Source organism: Miniopterus natalensis, chromosome 11 (genome assembly GCF_054644295.1).
Source record: "Miniopterus natalensis isolate mMinNat1 chromosome 11, mMinNat1.hap1, whole genome shotgun sequence".
In the NCBI taxonomy this organism is placed as follows: domain Eukaryota; kingdom Metazoa; phylum Chordata; class Mammalia; order Chiroptera; family Miniopteridae; genus Miniopterus; species Miniopterus natalensis.
In genome coordinates this window covers 39,339,251-39,356,591 of record NC_142091.1, presented here as the reverse complement: position 1 = coordinate 39,356,591, position 17,341 = coordinate 39,339,251, and the positions used below count along the sequence as shown (strand labels likewise).

The 17,341-nt window shown below is 54.5% G+C and overlaps 1 protein-coding gene and 1 pseudogene across 1 annotated transcript in view; one reads left to right on the top strand and one right to left on the bottom strand.

The window, feature by feature from the left end:
* Nucleotides 1-4,959: 4,959 nt before the first annotated feature.
* Nucleotides 4,960-6,352, bottom strand: LOC148091978 (uncharacterized; annotated as a pseudogene).
* Nucleotides 6,016-17,341, top strand: part of ARHGEF17 (Rho guanine nucleotide exchange factor 17) — a 58,253-nt gene continuing 46,927 nt past the window's right edge. The window contains exon 1 of the mRNA XM_016208482.2: nucleotides 6,016-9,536. Within this exon, the coding sequence (XP_016063968.2) occupies nucleotides 6,351-9,536 (3,186 nt within the window). The 5' untranslated portion in view covers nucleotides 6,016-6,350. The remainder of the gene's footprint in view (nucleotides 9,537-17,341) is intronic.

Below are 17,341 nucleotides of genomic sequence, written 5' to 3'. Positions count from 1 at the left end.
CTTCCCTGCGAGACAGAATGGCCCCAGGTGTGTATCCTGGCTCTACCATTTGTTGTTCTGGACAAGTTAACTTCTTTGTATCTTAACTTCCCTAACTGTAAAATGGGAAAATAATGAAATCTGTCTTATAAAGTTGTTGTGAGGATTAAACTACTTAATATGTGAAAACCACTTAGAACATAGTAAGCGTGCAATGATTGTTATTCTTATAATGACTTGGCCTTTTTGACACATGAGTTCCTCCAAAGTCTATCTCTAGGAATAGTCATAGGAGGTTTCTAAACAAGGGAACTTGAAGCAGGGGATTGCAACAATTTCTCTTTCTCCTTTGCCTGGGAAGCAGCCAGTCTTTTTTTTTTTTTTTTTTTTAATATATTTTTATTAATTTCAGAGAGAGGATGGGCGAGGGAGAGAGAAATAGAAACATCAATGATGAGAGAGAGTCATTCATCCACTGCCTCCTGCACACCCCCTGCTGGGGATAGAACCTGCAACCAAGGCATGTGCCCTGACTGAGAACTGAACCGAGATCTCCTGGATCCTAGATCAATGCTCAAGCGCTGAGCCATGCTGGCTGGGCACCAGTCTTTTTTAAGAAAAAAACACATGAACTCAGTCACTTTTTGAAAAACAAGGGCCATAGTCCATAAGCCCAGCTGTTCCTATAAGGAAAAACCATTTATTACATGCCAGTGCCAGGGACTCCAAGCACCATTTGAGGGGCTTGAGTTCCTCCTTTCCTTCTCCCTCCTTTTTTCTCCATCTTCTTCATCCCCCCTTCTCCCTCCTCACTTTAACCCAGAGCATACTCAGCAACGGGGTGGGAGGTGAGAACTTACCCTGAGGGTGTCCCCTTGCTGGGCTGGGGAAAGAGAGGATACAGATAGGGATGTGGGGGTGGAGTATGGTGAGGGTCAGAGAGACCATAAAGGTTCAAAGGAGTCCATGATAATTTTTCCATGGGTTGGAGACTTCCCAGGGGATGGAGCACTGCAGCTGGGCCTTGAAGAGAGTGAGGATGAGGCAGGAGAGATCTAGTATCTGGGTTAGAGAAAGGCGGTGTGACCTTGGCACATCAGGTCCCATACCTGGGCCTCAGTTTCCCCTCCTATAACAGGAAGTATTGTAAGGATTAAATGAGAAGATGTGTACACAGCACATTATATGGTGCCTGGAACCTGCAGAGCCCAGCAAGTAGTCACTGCTGTCGTTGTGGCTCCCCAGTGCTTCCCTGGCCTGGCATCAGGCCCTTAGTTTCTAGCCCTGCCAACTCTCCAGCCTCATCCCAGGCTACAACCCTTCCTATGCTTCATCTAACAGCCTCCATGCCTTTGCCTGTGCTGGAATCTAAGGGGGTAGATGGACTTCTTGAGGGAGAGAGTAAGAAGAGGAGAGGGGCCTGCACAGAGTCCTAGAATATTAGGGGGCCGGTAAGAGAAGGGGCCAGAGAGATGGAAGTAGAAGCCTGGGGATCTCTGAATAATGGTGACACCGTGAGGAGGTGGAGTTGGGTGAGGGAGGGAGAGGCTGGAGGAAAGGAAGTGAAGGTGATGGGTGGAGAAGTAAAGAAAGGAAGGTTCTGAGGGAGGCCAAGCCCAGGGAAGACAATCAGCAATTGAGGACAGGGAGCCAGGGCAGGGCCAGGATGGGGTAGCCAGAGAGTCAGGAACCAGGGCTTGATTTGGGGAGATTTCCATTCAAAGCAGGAAAAGTCCAGGGGCACTGGATCTGTTCTAGCAATGGATGCAGTGGCCTCCTCCCTTCTTCATTCATTTAACAAACATTCTCTGTGTTCCTCAGAGATGGTGCTGAGAACACTGAGGCAGCTCAGACCCAGATCCTACCCTCAAAGAATCCAGGGGGCTGGGGATGCAGACAATGAAACAAACAGTTCATCCAGTAAACATTTATTGAGCACCTGCTGTATGCCAGGCATCATGCTGGCAGTGGGCGCCTGCCCTCAGGGAGCTCCTAGTCTGATGGAGAATGACAATAATGAAATAAACACATACACATCTGGATCGTTACAGTTGAAGAGAAGAGTTCAGAAAACATACAGAGGGTGGACCAGGGGCAAAGAAGGTCTCACTAGGGAGACAATAAGCTCATGGAATGGTCAGGAGATGCTGGGGACCACAGGGGTCCTGACCCAGTGTGAGGGGCAGTGAAGGTTTCTTAGCTGAGGCCCAATGACCTCAGAAGGCATTAGCTCAGCACAGAAGTGCTGTTACTAACTCTGTAACGTTGAACAAGTCCCTTCACTTCTCTGAGCCTCTGTTTCCTTACCTGTAAAATGGCGATAATACTATCAGCTCTCCCTAAGCCACCAGGGGTATTGGGCATGGAAAGGTGGGAGAATTTTCATAAAGTATAACAAAGTATTATAACCCAATAGAGTAATGGACAAGAGGCACAAACAGGCACTTTCCAGAAAAGGAAATATAGACAATCAAAAAACAGAAAAGATATTTGCTTCTCGACAATGCCTACCCATGTTGAGTAGCCACATGGCGCAGTGCGCCGAGCACTTCTGCAAATGTGTGTGTGTGCACAGCACTCAGAGCAGCACTGTTCACAAGTGCAAACACCTGGAAACATTCAAATGCCACTCACAGAGAGTGGATGAATGCACTGTGCTATATTCACACATCAGAATATTGCACGCAGCCAGAGTGCACTACACTGACATACAACAATATGGATAAATATTAGCAGCATAATATTAAGTAAAAAGAAATCCTCGAAATTATATACAGCAAGATGCCCTTCTTGTAAACTTAAAAACAATTAGAATTAAAATATATACTGTAAAGAAATGCACAAATGCAAAAAAACTATATAAAAAGGGAATGCTGGACTCAGGAGGTGATGGTTTTCTTGGGTGGTGGGGCAGCAGGAGAACAGGTGGTGAGGGAACTATATAATTAGATATAAGACATTGTAAAGGTCCTAGTTGTTTTGTTTTTTGGTGGGAGTCAATAACTGGTGAGAATGTGTCATGCACAAAAGGTTATAAATAATCCAATTTTGTGCACTTGAGGTCTAATTATACAGGAAAGGAACAGGACAAACCCAGGACATTTCTATTTGGCTTTGGAATGGAGTCAGGAGCCAGAGTTCTTTCCTGGAGCTCACTGCTTCTTGGAGTCCTCTTACTCCTCATGTTTCTCCCCCTTACGTACCCAAGGCCCCACATTGTCCATAATTTTGACCATATAATCTTTCCGTCTTGAATTCTCCAAGGGATTCTACAGCTCTGATCTTGCTGAGTAGACTAATGGGGGTGACGGGTTACTGTTTCATTCCCCTTTCACGGGTGAGGAGCCTGAGGCCCAAAGGAAGAGTGACCTGCTAGGGTCACTGGACACTTGTGTAAGGTTAACTGCATTGGGTCCGGCTCTAGACTCCCCACACAGTGTCCCGCTCTCCATCCTGAAGCCCAGTGCTCCCAGCCCCCTTCTAGATGAGTCTTTTGAGGACTAAAAACACCCAGGTCCCTCTGTGCCAGGAAGATGACTTTGTCAGGACTCTTGAGGTGCTATAAGTAGCCACTCCCCTCTCAGATCGGGTGAGCTCCCCACTGGTGGAGGCCCATCCTAGATCCTTTAACACCCTCCCTCCCCACCAAGGGAATTCCTGATCCAAAGCCCCAAGCCAGCTCATCTCACAGCCAAGCTGCAGGATGCTGGGAGCTTGTGACCTGAGTCTCCACTCCCCTTCATCAGTTTGCCCATCTGTGAAATGGGAATAAGAACCTCTATTCCAGAAGTGATGTGAAGACAGAATATGACAGGGTGTGAAAGAGTTTGGAAAAGTACAAATTTCAGATGGTAGGGGACATCATTATTGGAAGAAAGCAGTGACTCCTGGGATGAAGGTCCCCCCATCATACTACAACTGCCTCAAAAGACCAGAAAGAAACTCTAGAGGAGACAGAATCTGACTTCAAATAGAGTCAGAGAGAGGCAACCTTGGGGAAGCCTAGACTCACTCCTCACTTTTCAGATGAGGCAACTGAGGCCCAGGGAAGTGCAAGGATTTACCCAAGTCCACACAGCAAGGCCAGGGTAGAGAGACACTAGGCCAGGCAGGGTTTTCTTCCTTGCCATCAATTTCCCAGTGAAGAGAGAAAGATGTGCTGGCCCCTTCAAGGCAGAGATGAGACAAAGTTGAAGTGAGGGACTTACAGAAAAGAGGCTGGCCTCAACTTAAAGAGGAAGAGCTTACTCCTTACAGCAACTTCCCACAACCCAAGGGAATCAGCAAGCAGGAGCCAAGGTCCTGGCTGAGTCCTCCCTCTCTCATGCGGTAGTCAGACAATCCCTTAAGTGTCTACCATCCTGCCCTTTGCCCATCCCTGCCCCTCTCATCTGGACCAGGGTTCCTGCTCCCACGGCCTCCCATTTTAGTCAGGCCCAGCCACAGTCTTCCTGGGTTGAGGGAACCAGAAGGATCCTCTGTTCCTGGGGAGGGTGAGCTCAGGCCCAAGCAGGAGGCGGCTGCTGGGAGCTCAAAGGAGATAGAATCCCCTTCTTCATCAGGAATCTGGGGCCAGGAAAGGCTGTGTGGAGGAACATGGTGTTTGAAGCTCCTGAAATCTGAATTTGAGTCAAAGCAGGAGTTGCCATTTCCTGATATTAACACTGGTCAAAGTGACCTCTCCTCCATGTCCCATAGAAGGGACAATAATATCTACCCCTAAGGGTGGTTCAAGGACTAAATCGGACAAATAAAATAATATTATCAATACATCCAAGGCACTCTATAAATTCCCATTCATTCACTCAGGTACAGAGCTGTCATGCACTTAAACTGGGCCAGGGAAAATGAATGGGACCTAGCAGAGGCAGGTGGAGGAGGGGAAGGCTCCAGTATTCCCTACAATGTGAGACTTGCCAGACGAGACTGGGGGCAGAGACTTGAGCGCAGAGGTAGGAGGGAGTCCATGGGATGGATCAGCTAATAGCAGGAGAAGCGATCCACACCTTCCCTGTCAGGAGGGTGGAGCAGCCGCAGGTTGGAGTGTAGGTTTGGCAGTGGCAAGTCGAAGGCGGTCCCATCGAAGCTCCTTTTGTGCGTGAGGCCGAAGGAGGGGCAGTGCCCTTTGTTAAGGGATTAATTTTAAAAGAGCTCCTGGAGGGACTAGGAGACGACTGAAAGGAAGTAAAGGAAGTGGTCTTTCCTACCTTCTGGTTTCAAGGGGTGGGCAAATCTGGCCGGTAGAGGGCGCAAGAGCCACGTACCCTAGAACAGGGGGAGAAGGCCGGGCCCAGGGCGGGCAGCTGGAAACCTGAGAGGGGGCGGGGGCGTGGTCACAAAGGGTGGGACGGCTTTGGGGGTGGGGGAGATCATCAGAGATGGACAGGGCCGCAGAGGTGGGAGGGGCGGGGCGTTTGGGGGCGCAAGGGGCTGGACACGGTCGCTGTTACTGCAAGAATCTCCCCTCAAGGCCCAATAAAGGGCGTGGCGAAAGGGTGGGGCAGGGAGCAGCGAAAGCCCGAGTCGGCCCGCGGCGCCCACTACTCCCCCTGGCGGTGAGTCCTGCCTCTTTCCGGGCTGAGAGAGTCGTGTACCTGAGTATCGGTGTGTACAAGTTTGTGGGTCCAAGGTTGCCATGTTGGTCCCCTGGGCAGGACGTGTTTCTGCGCAAAAGCAGTTGAACCGCAGGGGGTGCACCACCTTGGCTCTCTGTCCACACTCAGAGCTGACCACACTCAGAGCTTGCCCGTGTCGGAGTGAGTCCTTTGGGGGAAGCTCGGTCCCTGCGGGTCGCTCAACCAGTCTAGTTCTCTCCTTCGGCTCCTCCCCGATTCCCTCCCCCTACTCCCGATTCCCAGCCTAGCGCGCGCGGGGAGCCCACCCCCTCTTTGGGGCTGGAGGCCCCGCCCCCCGCCCCCTTTCCTCTGCCACAAAGTTTATTTGCAACAAAAGGGAGCGAGGATCGAGCAGCCAAGAGGGAGGGAACTGGAGCTGGAGCGGGAGCTCGAGGGGAGGGGGGCCGGCAGGCCGGCTGGCGGGCGCGGAGCTGAGGAAGAAATCCGGACCGGGCCGGGCCTCGCGCGATGCTCCGGTTCGCACCGGCCGAGGTGGAGGCCTGGCCTGGAGTTCGGCGCTGAGGCGGGAGGGGCCGCGCGGGATGGAGCCGAAGCCGCTCGCAGCCGCAGAAACTTGAGCCGCAGCAGATAAAGCTCTGCTCCGGTCTCTGCGCCCTCTTCCTGCAAACTCCCTCGACTGCGGCTGCAAGACCCAGGCCTTCGGATCCCGGCCGCTGCGCTCCTTTGGGGCGGGGGCGCAGGGGGGGTTGGCCGCGGCTCCCCGAGGCCAGCCCCCCCGGAGTGAGTGCCGCCACCATGGCAGAGGGGGCGCCCCGGTCCCCACTGTATCGCAGCGTCTCGTTCAAGTTGCTGGAGCGTTGGAGCGGCGGGTCCGGGCCGAGGGAGGGGGCCGCGGACACCCCCGGGCTGCGGCGCCGCGCCTCGTGCCGACCGGTCGCGGCCGTCTCGGGCCAGCCCTCCCGGCGCGTGTCCAAGCTGGCGTCTGGGCCCCCGGCCGCCCCCGCGCAGCCGCGCCCGCTCCGCAGTCTCTCGCCATCGGTGCGCCAGCTCTCCCGGCGCTTCGACGCGCCGCGTCCGGACGACTCTGCTGGAGCCCGGGACGGGGGCGCCTCCCCCGGGGCCGTGGAAGAAGCGACTGAGGGCGCAGCGCGCGGGGCCTGGCCCAGCGTCACCGAGATGCGCAAGCTCTTTGGTGGTCCTGGCTCCAGGCGGCCCAGTGCCGACTCTGAAGCCTCGGGGACGGCGAGCCCCGACGGTGCCGCGTGGGAACCCCCTACCCGGGAGCCCCGACAACCACCGACGCCACCTCCTCGGACGTGCTTCCACCTGGCGGGCCTGCGTTCAGCGCGGCCACTGCCTGGCCCAGGGACCGAGGGGAGGAGGCGGCGGCAGCAGCAGCAGCAACAGGAGCGGGCGCAGCGTCCGGCGGATGGTTTACATTCTTGGCATAGCTTCTCCCAACCGCAGGCCGGGACCCGGGCCTCCTGCTCCTCCTCCTCCTCCATAGCCTCCTATCCTGTCAGCCGCAGCCGGGCTGCCAGCTCCAGCGAGGAGGAAGAGGAGGGCCCGCCGCCGCTGCCGCCTGGGGTGCAGAGTCCGGCCTACCACGGAGGCCTCTCCTCAGGCAGTGAAGAGGACCAAGATGGTGAGGGCGGCCAGCGCTGGAGAGGGAGACGGGGGCCCAGGCCTGGAAGCTCCCTCCTGGATAAGGACTGCAGGCCAGACAGTTGTGGGTTAAGTCTGAGAAGCATGGACTCGGCTGGGGGAGCCAGGAGCCCGGAGCCCCCAACATCACCGAGAGCTCCTAGCGAGGAAGGGCCCCGGGAGTGGGGTACTAACTCTCCTCCTTGTGTACCGGGTCCCCCCCAGGAGAGACTAAGGTCCTTGTCAGACACTGTGGGGGGAGCTTTCAGAGTGGCCAAGGTGAGCTTTCCCGCCTACCTGGCTAGCCCATCAGGCTCCTGTGGGAGCAGCCGTCATTCCAGCACAGAGACCCTCAAGGATGAGGATCTGTGGGCTAGCCGAGGCTCTGGGAGCTGGGGTGTGTACCGTTCCCCTAGCTTTGGAGCTGGAGAAGGGCTCCTCCTAAGGCCTCAGGCTCGAACCCGCACCAAGGGACCTGTGGGCACCATAAGGGCATTGAGGGATGGAGGATTGGATTTGGACAAGAGCCGGCAGCGCAAGTCCCTGTCAAATCCAGACATTGCCTCAGAGACCCTAACGCTGCTCAGTTTCCTGCGCTCAGACCTTTCAGAGCTGAGGGTCCGAAAGCCTGGTGGGCACCCCGGGGACCTTGGGAGTGGTCCGTTAGATGGCAGAGACTCACCATCAGCAGGTGGTATGGGGGGGCAACTTGGGCCTATGCCCCCAGCAGCCCCAGCAGCCCCTGGCACCCGCCCCACACTCAAGGATTTGACAGCCACCCTTCGGAGAACAAAGTCATTTACTTGCTCTGAGAAGCCCATGGCCCGCCGCCTACCCCGCACCAGTGCCCTAAAGCCCAGCTCCTCTGAGCTCCTGCTGGCAGGCCCGGGTGCTGACGACGACCCACTGCCCCTTGTTGTCCAGGATCAGTATGTCCAAGAGGCCCGTCAGGTTTTTGAGAAGATCCAGCGCATGGGTGCCCAGCAGGATGATGGAAGTGATATCCCCCCTGGAAGCCCTGAGTGGGCAGGGGACATGACCCAAGGGCAGCGGTCCCAGGAGGAACTCTCTGGCCCTGAATCCAGCCTGACAGATGAGGGCATTGGGGCAGACCCTGAGCCTCCTGTTTCAGCCTTTTGCAGCCTAGGTACAACAGGAGTGTGGCGACCCCTTAATTCTTCAGCCCAGACCAACCAACTCCCTGGGGCTGAAGACAGTCTGGGAGGGTGGTCCCTGGTGTCCCCTGATACTCCTCCCACACCAGGTGCCCTCCGCAGGAGACGCAAAGTCCCTCCTTCAGGCCCTGGTGGAACTGAACTGAGCAATGGGGATGCAGGAGAGGCCTACCGGTCTCTAAGTGACCCAATTCCACAGCGCCACCGGGCTGCCACCTCTGAGGAGCCCTCTGGGTTTTCTGTGGATAGCAACCTCCTGGGCTCACTGAACCCCAAAACAGGGCTTCCAGTGGCTCCAGCTGTAGATGAGGGCTTGACCAGTGGCCACAGTGACTGGTCTGTGGGCAGTGAAGAGAGCAAGGGATACCAAGAGGTCATTCAAAGCATTGTTCAAGGGCCTGGTGCCTTGGAGCGTGTAGTGGATGACAGGGTTGCTGGCAAAGCCCCCAAGAAGAAATCTTTGAGTGACCCCAGCCGCCGTGGGGAGCTGGCAGGGCCTGGATTTGAGGGCCCTGGAGGGGAGCCCATCCGAGAGGTTGAGCCCATGTTGCCTCCGTCCAGCAGTGAGCCCATCCTTGCAGATCGACAGGCAGAACCAGAAGAGCCCAGTCCTGCCAGGGGCCGGGCACAGTCTGAGAGGGCCCTACCTGAGGCCCCGCCTGCCTCCCACCATGACTTCCACCTTGACCCTAAACTGGCTAATATTCTGTCCCCACGGCTCATCCGCCGTGGTTCCAAGAAGCGCCCAGCCCGGAGCAGTCATCAGGAGCTACAGAGAGAGGAGGACAATCAGGACCAGACTTGCAACCTGTCTCGGGCCCGACCCTCATCCAAACATGTTCGTCATGCCAGTGTGCCTGCCACCTTCACACCTATTGTGGTGCCTGAGCCACCGACTTCTGTTGGCCCCCCTGTGGCTGTGCCAGAGCCCATGGGCTTTCCAGCCCGAGCCCACCCCACATTGCAGGCACCATCCCTTGAGGATGTCACTAAGCAGTACATGCTTACCCTCCATTCTGGCGAGGTGCCTGCCCCAGTGCCAGTGGATATGCCATGCTTGACTCCAGTGGTTGTACCGCCCTCTGCTGAGGCCAAGCCCCTGGAGGCAGCCCAGACTCCAGATGAGCCTGCCCCAGCCAGCAAGTGCAGCAAACCACAGGTGGTAAGTCCTTTGTGGGGGGCCTTCAGGGGCTGAGGGAAGGCCATGGGCGCTGACTTCTGCAGGAGCCTTTTGAGAGTGCTCATTGGGCAGGTACCCAGGTCTGAGGGTGCTTCTCTAGTCCTGGAAGTGCCCAGGCAGTTTTAAGTGTTAATGACGGGGCTTCTACCCGTTCAGGCCCCAGGGGCTTCAGGTCTCTGCTAGTGCTAACGTCAAAGGTTCTTACCTGCTCCAAGGTGCTCTGGGTGATAATTACACAGGGTTTTAATCTTGTCCTTTAGCTGTTTCTCAGGGATTGACTTTAGAGATTCTTATCTGGTTCTTTGTTTTAAATACACAAGGAGATGATAGAGTGATGTGACTTTCTAGAGAGCCTTGATGCCCTTTTAGCCAGACCCCTTGTAGGATGTTTGGGCTTGGGGGCCCACAGTTGACATGGGTTTGCCTTTCCTTGTGTAGCTTTCCTATGACAGATCCAAGTGTAGGTCTGTCCCTGGGCCTGGGAAAATTGGAGAGGTGCAAGGCATTACTTTATGGAGCAGCAGAGAGGGCCTGGCCTTTCTTTGTGACATAACCTCCCCATTGTAAAATCGGGGAATTGTGGACAAGGTGGTTCCTGTCTCCAGCCGGTGATGCCAAACTTGGGGGAGTCTGTGGGTTGGAATTGGGGCATTCTTGGGGCCTGAGGTCTGCTGGAGCTTCTGATTAGAATGGGGGCCTCTAGGGGAGGGCAGGCTCAGGGATGGGGTTGCAGAGAGCAGCCTTGAGAGGTTGAGAGTGGTTCTGACACCCACAGGCAGCGTTGCCTCTGTGGGTCAGGGTGGAGGTTCTGGTCCATTATCCTGCTTCTTGCATCTCCTTCCTGGTGACTCTGAGATCCTTCCCCATTCCTCTGCCAAGAGCAAAGGCCCTGGGGACTCTCTCCCTGAGGCCTCCACTTCTGCCTTCTGGCTTCAGGAGTCCCCGGAGTTTTGGCTGTGGGTTCAGATAGGTTCCAGGTGCTTGAATCCTTGGCATCAGGTTGGAAGCTAGATTTGAGGCTCTGGGTTCCGGTCCTATCGAGGGGATGACCCTGGGGTTATTTCAGCCATGACCTGCACTACCACTGTGTTCCCTGCTTGAGTGAAGAGCCTGGAAACCCTAAACCCTGGACTAATTTGGTCACTCCCGTTCCCAGCGCTCTCACGCCTCACTCTGAATTTTCCTTCTCTTTGTTTTTCTCTCCTTGTCTCGAGTTCCCCCTGATTTTGGCTCTGGTTGTTGTCTCTCACAGAGACCCCAGAGGCCACAGAGTCAGCAAAACAGAGAGTGGGGAGAGGGGAAATTTAGGGCCTGTCCTTCCTTCTGAGGGCCTGGTAGGGCAGCTCAGGTGCCCCTAATTTCAGTGCCTGTTGTCTTTGGAACATGGGAGTGGGGGAGGGGGAGAGCAGGGCAGCTTTTGCCATCGGCCCCTCCCCAGCTGCCTTTCCTATATAATTATCTCCTTTGGGAGCCTTGAAGGCTAAATTAGGGGAGAGAGCAGGGGTGAATCAAGGGATTCAAGGAGACTGTTGGGGGTGGGGGGTTACTTCTACGAAGAGGCATTGAGACCCAAAGAGGAGGTGGGATTTTTTGCAGAATTGGTTACTTGTCTACCTCCCGGCACATTCTCTCCTTGCCTGCCTGACTTCAGGGAGAAGCTTAGGGTCCCTCTGCCCTCCAGGGGGCTGTGCAGCGGGACATACCTGCCCATAACATAGGTTTCTCTCTGCCCTCAACGGAGGCTCTCTCCAACCCCTAAGCCTTTGCCTGCTCCAATCCTCCCACTTTTCCAGGCCCAGCTTACCCCTTAGGGGAGAGAACTGGTGAGCCTATCATAGAACAGGTTTTGAGCTTCTGCTCCAGGTCCCTGTGTGGCCTCAGATCAGTCACATACCTGTTCCATGCCTCACCTTTCCCTTTCTGTAAAATGGGCGTAATGGTCTCCACCTGACAGACTCTTGTACAATGAGTGCTGGTATGACCACTTCTCCCTGGGGGCAGGAGAGGGAAAAAACAGATTCCGCTGTTCCAGCTGCTTCTAGTGACCAGCCTGGGACCCTCCGACCCTCCTCCCTTGCTACCTACTGGTTTCTGAGCACAGGGCTATGCACTCCTGGCCTCATTGTAACCTGCTAAACTTGTATTGGCTCAGAAGATATTCACCATCCCCTAATTCCTTAACCCCTCATGAAATCTGGAAGTTCTCCCATCTGCTAGCCTGAATCTCTCCTGCTGTTCCCTTCCTTTTGGCTTCCCAGGAAGATGGGGAGAAGCTGTCTGCCCCCTCCTGCTGGCCTCCATGGAGGAGACAATGTTCCCTTGTTTTGGGCCCAGGGCTGCAGTCACGCTCCCTGGACTGTGGGTGGAGATGGTATGGTGTGGGCTCCAGAGTAAGTGAAGAGAAGAGGCTTTCACACTTTGCTGATGAGGCAGAAACCAGTGTGAACCCAGCTAGGAGCTGCCCAGGGGTAGAGGAGGCCCCTGACCTGACCCCAGGCTGCATACAAGTCCCTTAGTCTCCTGCCCAAGTTCATATTTGCCCTCCACATGGCATTGCCCCCATTGTTGGGCACAGGAAGCCTAGGTACCAGGCCTGGCTCTGCCTCTGACCTACTCTAAGACCTGGAAAGTCAACTTGGTTTTGCCATCTGTACAATGGGAGGTTAGACTGCTCTTTGAGGCTCTATAGGAAGGACTCAGCCTGCAGGGTGGTCAAGGAAAAAGGAGGAGTTGGGGTGTGGCTGGAAGGGAGAGAAAGGCAGGTCTATGCAAGAGCTATAAGAACCTAAGAGCTCAAGGAATGAGGGATAACTCATGGTGGCTTTGTTGTGTGGACACCTGCTTGCTTATACGCTGGGGGGAGGAGGTAGAGCTGTGGGAGCCTCCCTGCCCCTCCCATGACCCTTGGCATTTCCACTTAGAGGTCACATAGCATAGCCTCAATGATCAGTGACTTCACTCAGGGCTTCCCTCACCCTGGCCTCAAAGCACAGTCTTGTGGTCCGACCTGCTGCCCTCAGATACTTGATACCCATTTGACAGATGTTGACAACTGTTGTCCAGAAACAGGAAGTGACTTGTCTGTCAGAATCAGATCAATGGGCTCACAGAACTTTAGCATATTGAAATAGCAGTAACAGTGGCTAACATTTTTTAAGTGCTTTCTATATGCCAGACACTCTGAATGTTTCTTCAAATGTGAAAGCTGTGGGAATCTTACAGTGCTGAATTCTTAGAATTGCAGACTTGGATTCCCACTGAATCCTAAAATGTCAGTGTCTTAGAGGTGAAGGGGCCCAACGGGTTCCTGTTTCTCAGTGGGATTGGCCTGCCATCCGAGTAGAGGAACAGGATCAGGGGGCAGATGGAGGCGTCACCTGCACACCCCTAACACCTTTATGGTGGTTATTTAATTCACCGGAGCCTGGGGTTGTCGTGGGAAGAACTTCAGGACTCAGAAAGGAGAATGCTGAGTCTGAGTTCACACAGTAAGGCAGGGCAGAGCCAGACCCAAGCACCAGAACCCTGGCCTTACTATTCACCGCCTGCCCCAGCAGACACGGCCCCCACCCCCCAGCTTGCCCAGCCAGCTCCCTGCTTTACAGAGGAAGGCCTGGCTGCAGCTCTTCGTCACCTTTCTTCTCTCTGTCTCCCCTTGGCAGGGAACCCACGGGAGTGGGGGTTCTCTCCTTCCCCTCCTTGGCTCTTTGCTATGATTTTTCCGTGGAAACTGGTTCTGGGAGGGGAAGCGATTAGGACATTTGGAATTCTGAGCGGTACCAAATATCTATAATTAAACGTCTTGTCACCCAGCAGGAGGAGAGTAGGAAGAGGGAGTACAGGCAGAGGTTTGTCCCTTTCCTCTGTTTATTCCTTGCCCCCCCCACTCCCTTCCTAAGGGCCCTGGGCTAGTGGGGGGAGTGTGACCCAGGAGTGGTTCCCCCCACAGCCGGGAAGAGTTGGGGGATGGACCAGAGTTGAGCCTGACATTTTCCAGTCCCACATTTCTGGGACCAGCTGGGTTTGGGAGGCTGGCAGTCTCTGCTAACCCTGCCCCCAGCCCCCAACCCAGTGTAAGGACTTGTCCCTCCTGCTTCTTCCGTCCCATCTGTGATCTCTCAGGCTACACATGCCCCCCTCACAGTGGAGGGGAGGCACCCCCAGGCTACCTGGGGAGCTGAAACACTCAAGAGCTTTCAGAATCTAGTCACAGACTGAAGAAGCTGTGGGATGTTGAGGGACTTGACCCCATGTTGGCAGGAGAGGCTTCCTGGAGAAGGCTCTGCCTGAGCTTGGCCTTTAAAACTGAAGAGAGGAACCTGGCTGGTGTGGCTCAGTTGCTGAGCATCATCCTGTACACCAAAAGGTCGCTGGTTGGATTCCTGGGCAGGACACATGCCCAGGTTGCGGATTTAATCCCTGGTCAGGGTGCATATGGGGAGGCAGCTTATCAATGTTTTCTCTCACATCGATGTTTCTCTCTCCCTCTCCCTTCCTCTCTAAAAAATCAATAAAAACATATTTTTTTAAAAACAAAGGGAGGGAGGGATTACTCCGAGGAGGGTACAGCATGAACAGAGGCTAAGAGGTTGGAAAGAACATGGCAGACTGCGTGCAGACGGAGTTTGTCTCAGAGACTTGGGTGACCCTTGATAGGGTAATGCATTCATCCATTTAGCAAATACTGAGCCTCCACGTCAGGTTCTCTTCTAGGCTCTGGGGATACATCAGCAAACAAAGGCCTGGCCTCATGGAGCTTCCAGATTGGAGGAGACCTGTTTGTAAATGGATATATTATGTGTTAGGGAGAGGTGGGGGTTGGGCAGCAAAAGATATCAAGATAGGGGATTAGAGAGTGACAGGGTAGGCTGGGACTGTAGGTTGCGCTGGCTGACTGGCTGTCCCCTGCAGACCTATGTTGGCTTGGCTCAAAGCCTAGGAGCCTGGGGCTGCACAGGGCCTCAGTGAGGACTGTGACAGTGCCGTATTCCATTGGTGTCTGCTCTATAAGCACAGTGACACCCTTTAGCTCCAGCTTGCGTGTCTCCCAGGACAGAGAGTGCGTGCCACCCCAAGGCAGTTCTGTCCCTCCCATATGGTCCTCCAGCTGGGTAGGCATTGCCATGTCTCCAATGTACAGATGAAGAAGTAGGACCCACAGTGGGGAGAGGTTCCCCAAGGCCCTGTGGCTTGAGTATGGGATTTGGCCCCAGGCATCCTGATGCCTAGGTCATATATTGGCCCCACAGAGTTCCTACTGAGCAGAGTTGGCGGGGATGGTGGTAGCAGGGCGGGGGAAAGGGGAGCCCATGTTTCCCAGAAAGGCTCGAAGCCCTGGTGTACTTATTGGGAAGTGTGCCCAGGCAGCCTGGCGCCTTGCTGGCAGGCCCTGAAACAGGGGCCCTGGGTCCCCTGGGAAGCAGGAGTCTGTTGGAGCTGGTGTCCCCCCCAGTGGGAGTTGATCCCTCCTCATTCCCCCCACTTCTACTCCCAGGCCTCTGGGGCATTCCAGGGGTGGACCAAGGCAGGCAGAAGAAGACTACCAGGCTGCCGGGCCCTGAGCAGTGGTAAGCTCCAGCCCATGACATGCAGGGGCCTAACGCCCCAGCAAGGGTATCAGAGCCCCCAGAAGGGTGCCCCTGGCCCCCTTCCAGTAGCTGTGGGGTAACCAGGAATTACCTGGCATAACACATCAGAGGTCTGTCTGCACTAGGGTCAGAAGACCTGGGTTCCAGCCTAAGCTTCTCCATTTTCCTGCTGTGTGTCCTTAAATAAGTCCGTTCCCTCTCAGCCTGGTGCTCTTGGGCACCAGGATAAAATCTCCCAGAGCTGCTGGAAGAGGTAGCAGCTGCATTGAGTAAACTCTTGACCTGTAGACTAAGTGCTGGTAGGTAGGGTGACTCGCAGCCTCATTAGGCCACTGAGGAGAGTGATGCCATACTCACCCTGGTCTGTCCCCCAAGGCCCTTTCCCCTACCACTAGCAGCTGCTCTAGGCTCCACCACTCCTAACACACACTTATAGATGCAGGCCTCTCCCCACACTTGTGGCAGGCTGTGGGTCTCACTCTGTGGCCTGTCCCCAGAGGTATCGATGCTGCTGTTGCCAGTATGTTAAAACTTCCTGTGGGGCTTGTGGAAGTCACAGGGCTCTGACACTCTCCCTGGGTAGAGAGAGTGAGAGTGAGAAGAGTCATACAGACCTACCTGAGGTGGGAGGGACATGATTCCAAGGTTTAGGTTGGCAGAGATGGATAGTGTATTAGTTTCTTATTGCTGATGTAGCAAATTACTCTCCATTTAGTGGCTTAAAACAATACGAATGGGGCTAAAATTAAGATGTTAACGGGATTGCGTTCCTTCTGGAGGCTTTAGGGGAAAATCAGTTTCCTTGTCTTTTCCAGCTTCTGGTGGCTACTGTCACTTCTTGGTTCATGTCCTCTTCTTCCATCTTCATAGCCAGCAGCATAGCACCTTCAAATCTCTCTCTCACTCTGAACCAGACCTCCTGCCTCCCTCTTAACCCTCTTATAAGGACCCTCGTGATTACTTAGGGCCAGCTTGGATTATTCAGGATAACCTTCCCATCTCAAAATCCTTAATCACATCTTCAAAGTCCCTTTTGCCCTGTAAGGTAATGTATTCACAGGTTCCGAGGATTAGAACGTATACATCTTTGGGGGCCATTCTTCTGTCTGTCACAGGTGGGCAGAGGGGCCAGGTTGTCAGCTCCTGAGATCCAGAGCCTCTGGTAGGTGCTGGTTACAGAGCTGAGCCTGTGAATTCAAGTCCACTGCATTTATCTTGCAGGTATTTCTTCTCAAGTTTATTGGTCATTCATAACTCAGCAGTCAATTGTTGAGGCCCTTGATGGGCAGTGAGTAAACACAGGGAAAGCTTGGACACCATCCCTGCTTGCCAGAAGCTTTCAACAAGGGTCCCAGCCCCCTGAGCTGGGTGGGGTTCAGATGGTGGCTGAGCCTTGGCCTGGTGGGAGAGGGATTGAAGAACCAGTGGGTTCCTTGTGGACAGGCTTGGCTTCCAGGTTGGCTGGTCCTGGGTTTGCTGACTAAAAATTGGGATGAAGCAGCTCCCAAGTAAGGCAGTTGGCAGGAGAGTTTAGAACCAAGGGAAGGTAGAGGCCTAGGGAGGGGGTGGGAGTCACATCTCTCCCATGTGTCCCAGGTGGACCTTAGGGGCATCTGGAGAGGAGCCCCCTGTGCCAGGAGCCAAGGTATCTGGGTCCCCAGAGAGGCATCCACAACCCCTCTCCAGTAGCTCTGGGGTTATCCAGTATTGGTGACTGATGCTGTTGGACCAGAGGACCTGTTAGGTTCCTCTTGGGAGCACCCTGAAAGGCCAGGATGCCATGTGGGAGGGACAGTAAGGAGCATGGCCCAGATCTCTTCTCCCCCCAGTCTGGCTTCAGGACCCAGGGCAAGCATTTACAGACTTCTCTGAGTCCAAAAAATGGATGCATTATCCCCTCCATCAAGGATTATTGTTCAAATTAAATGAAATAATGCTAAGATGGCTTGGCACATAGTAAGTGTTCAAGAAATGTTAGTTCTTCCCCTAATGACTGAGATGCTAAGATGTTAGGATTCTAAGCTTCTGAGAGACATTGACTCCAAGATGCTTGGATTCTTGGCATCCCTTTCCAGCACTGAAGCACAGGATAAAGCTCTGGATAGGAGGGCAGGTGGAGTCCTGGCTACATCTGGGTAGGCTAGGTGGCCCCACATCCTGGGCCTTTGGAAGTGGGCGGGGTAGAGGGGCTGGGCAGTT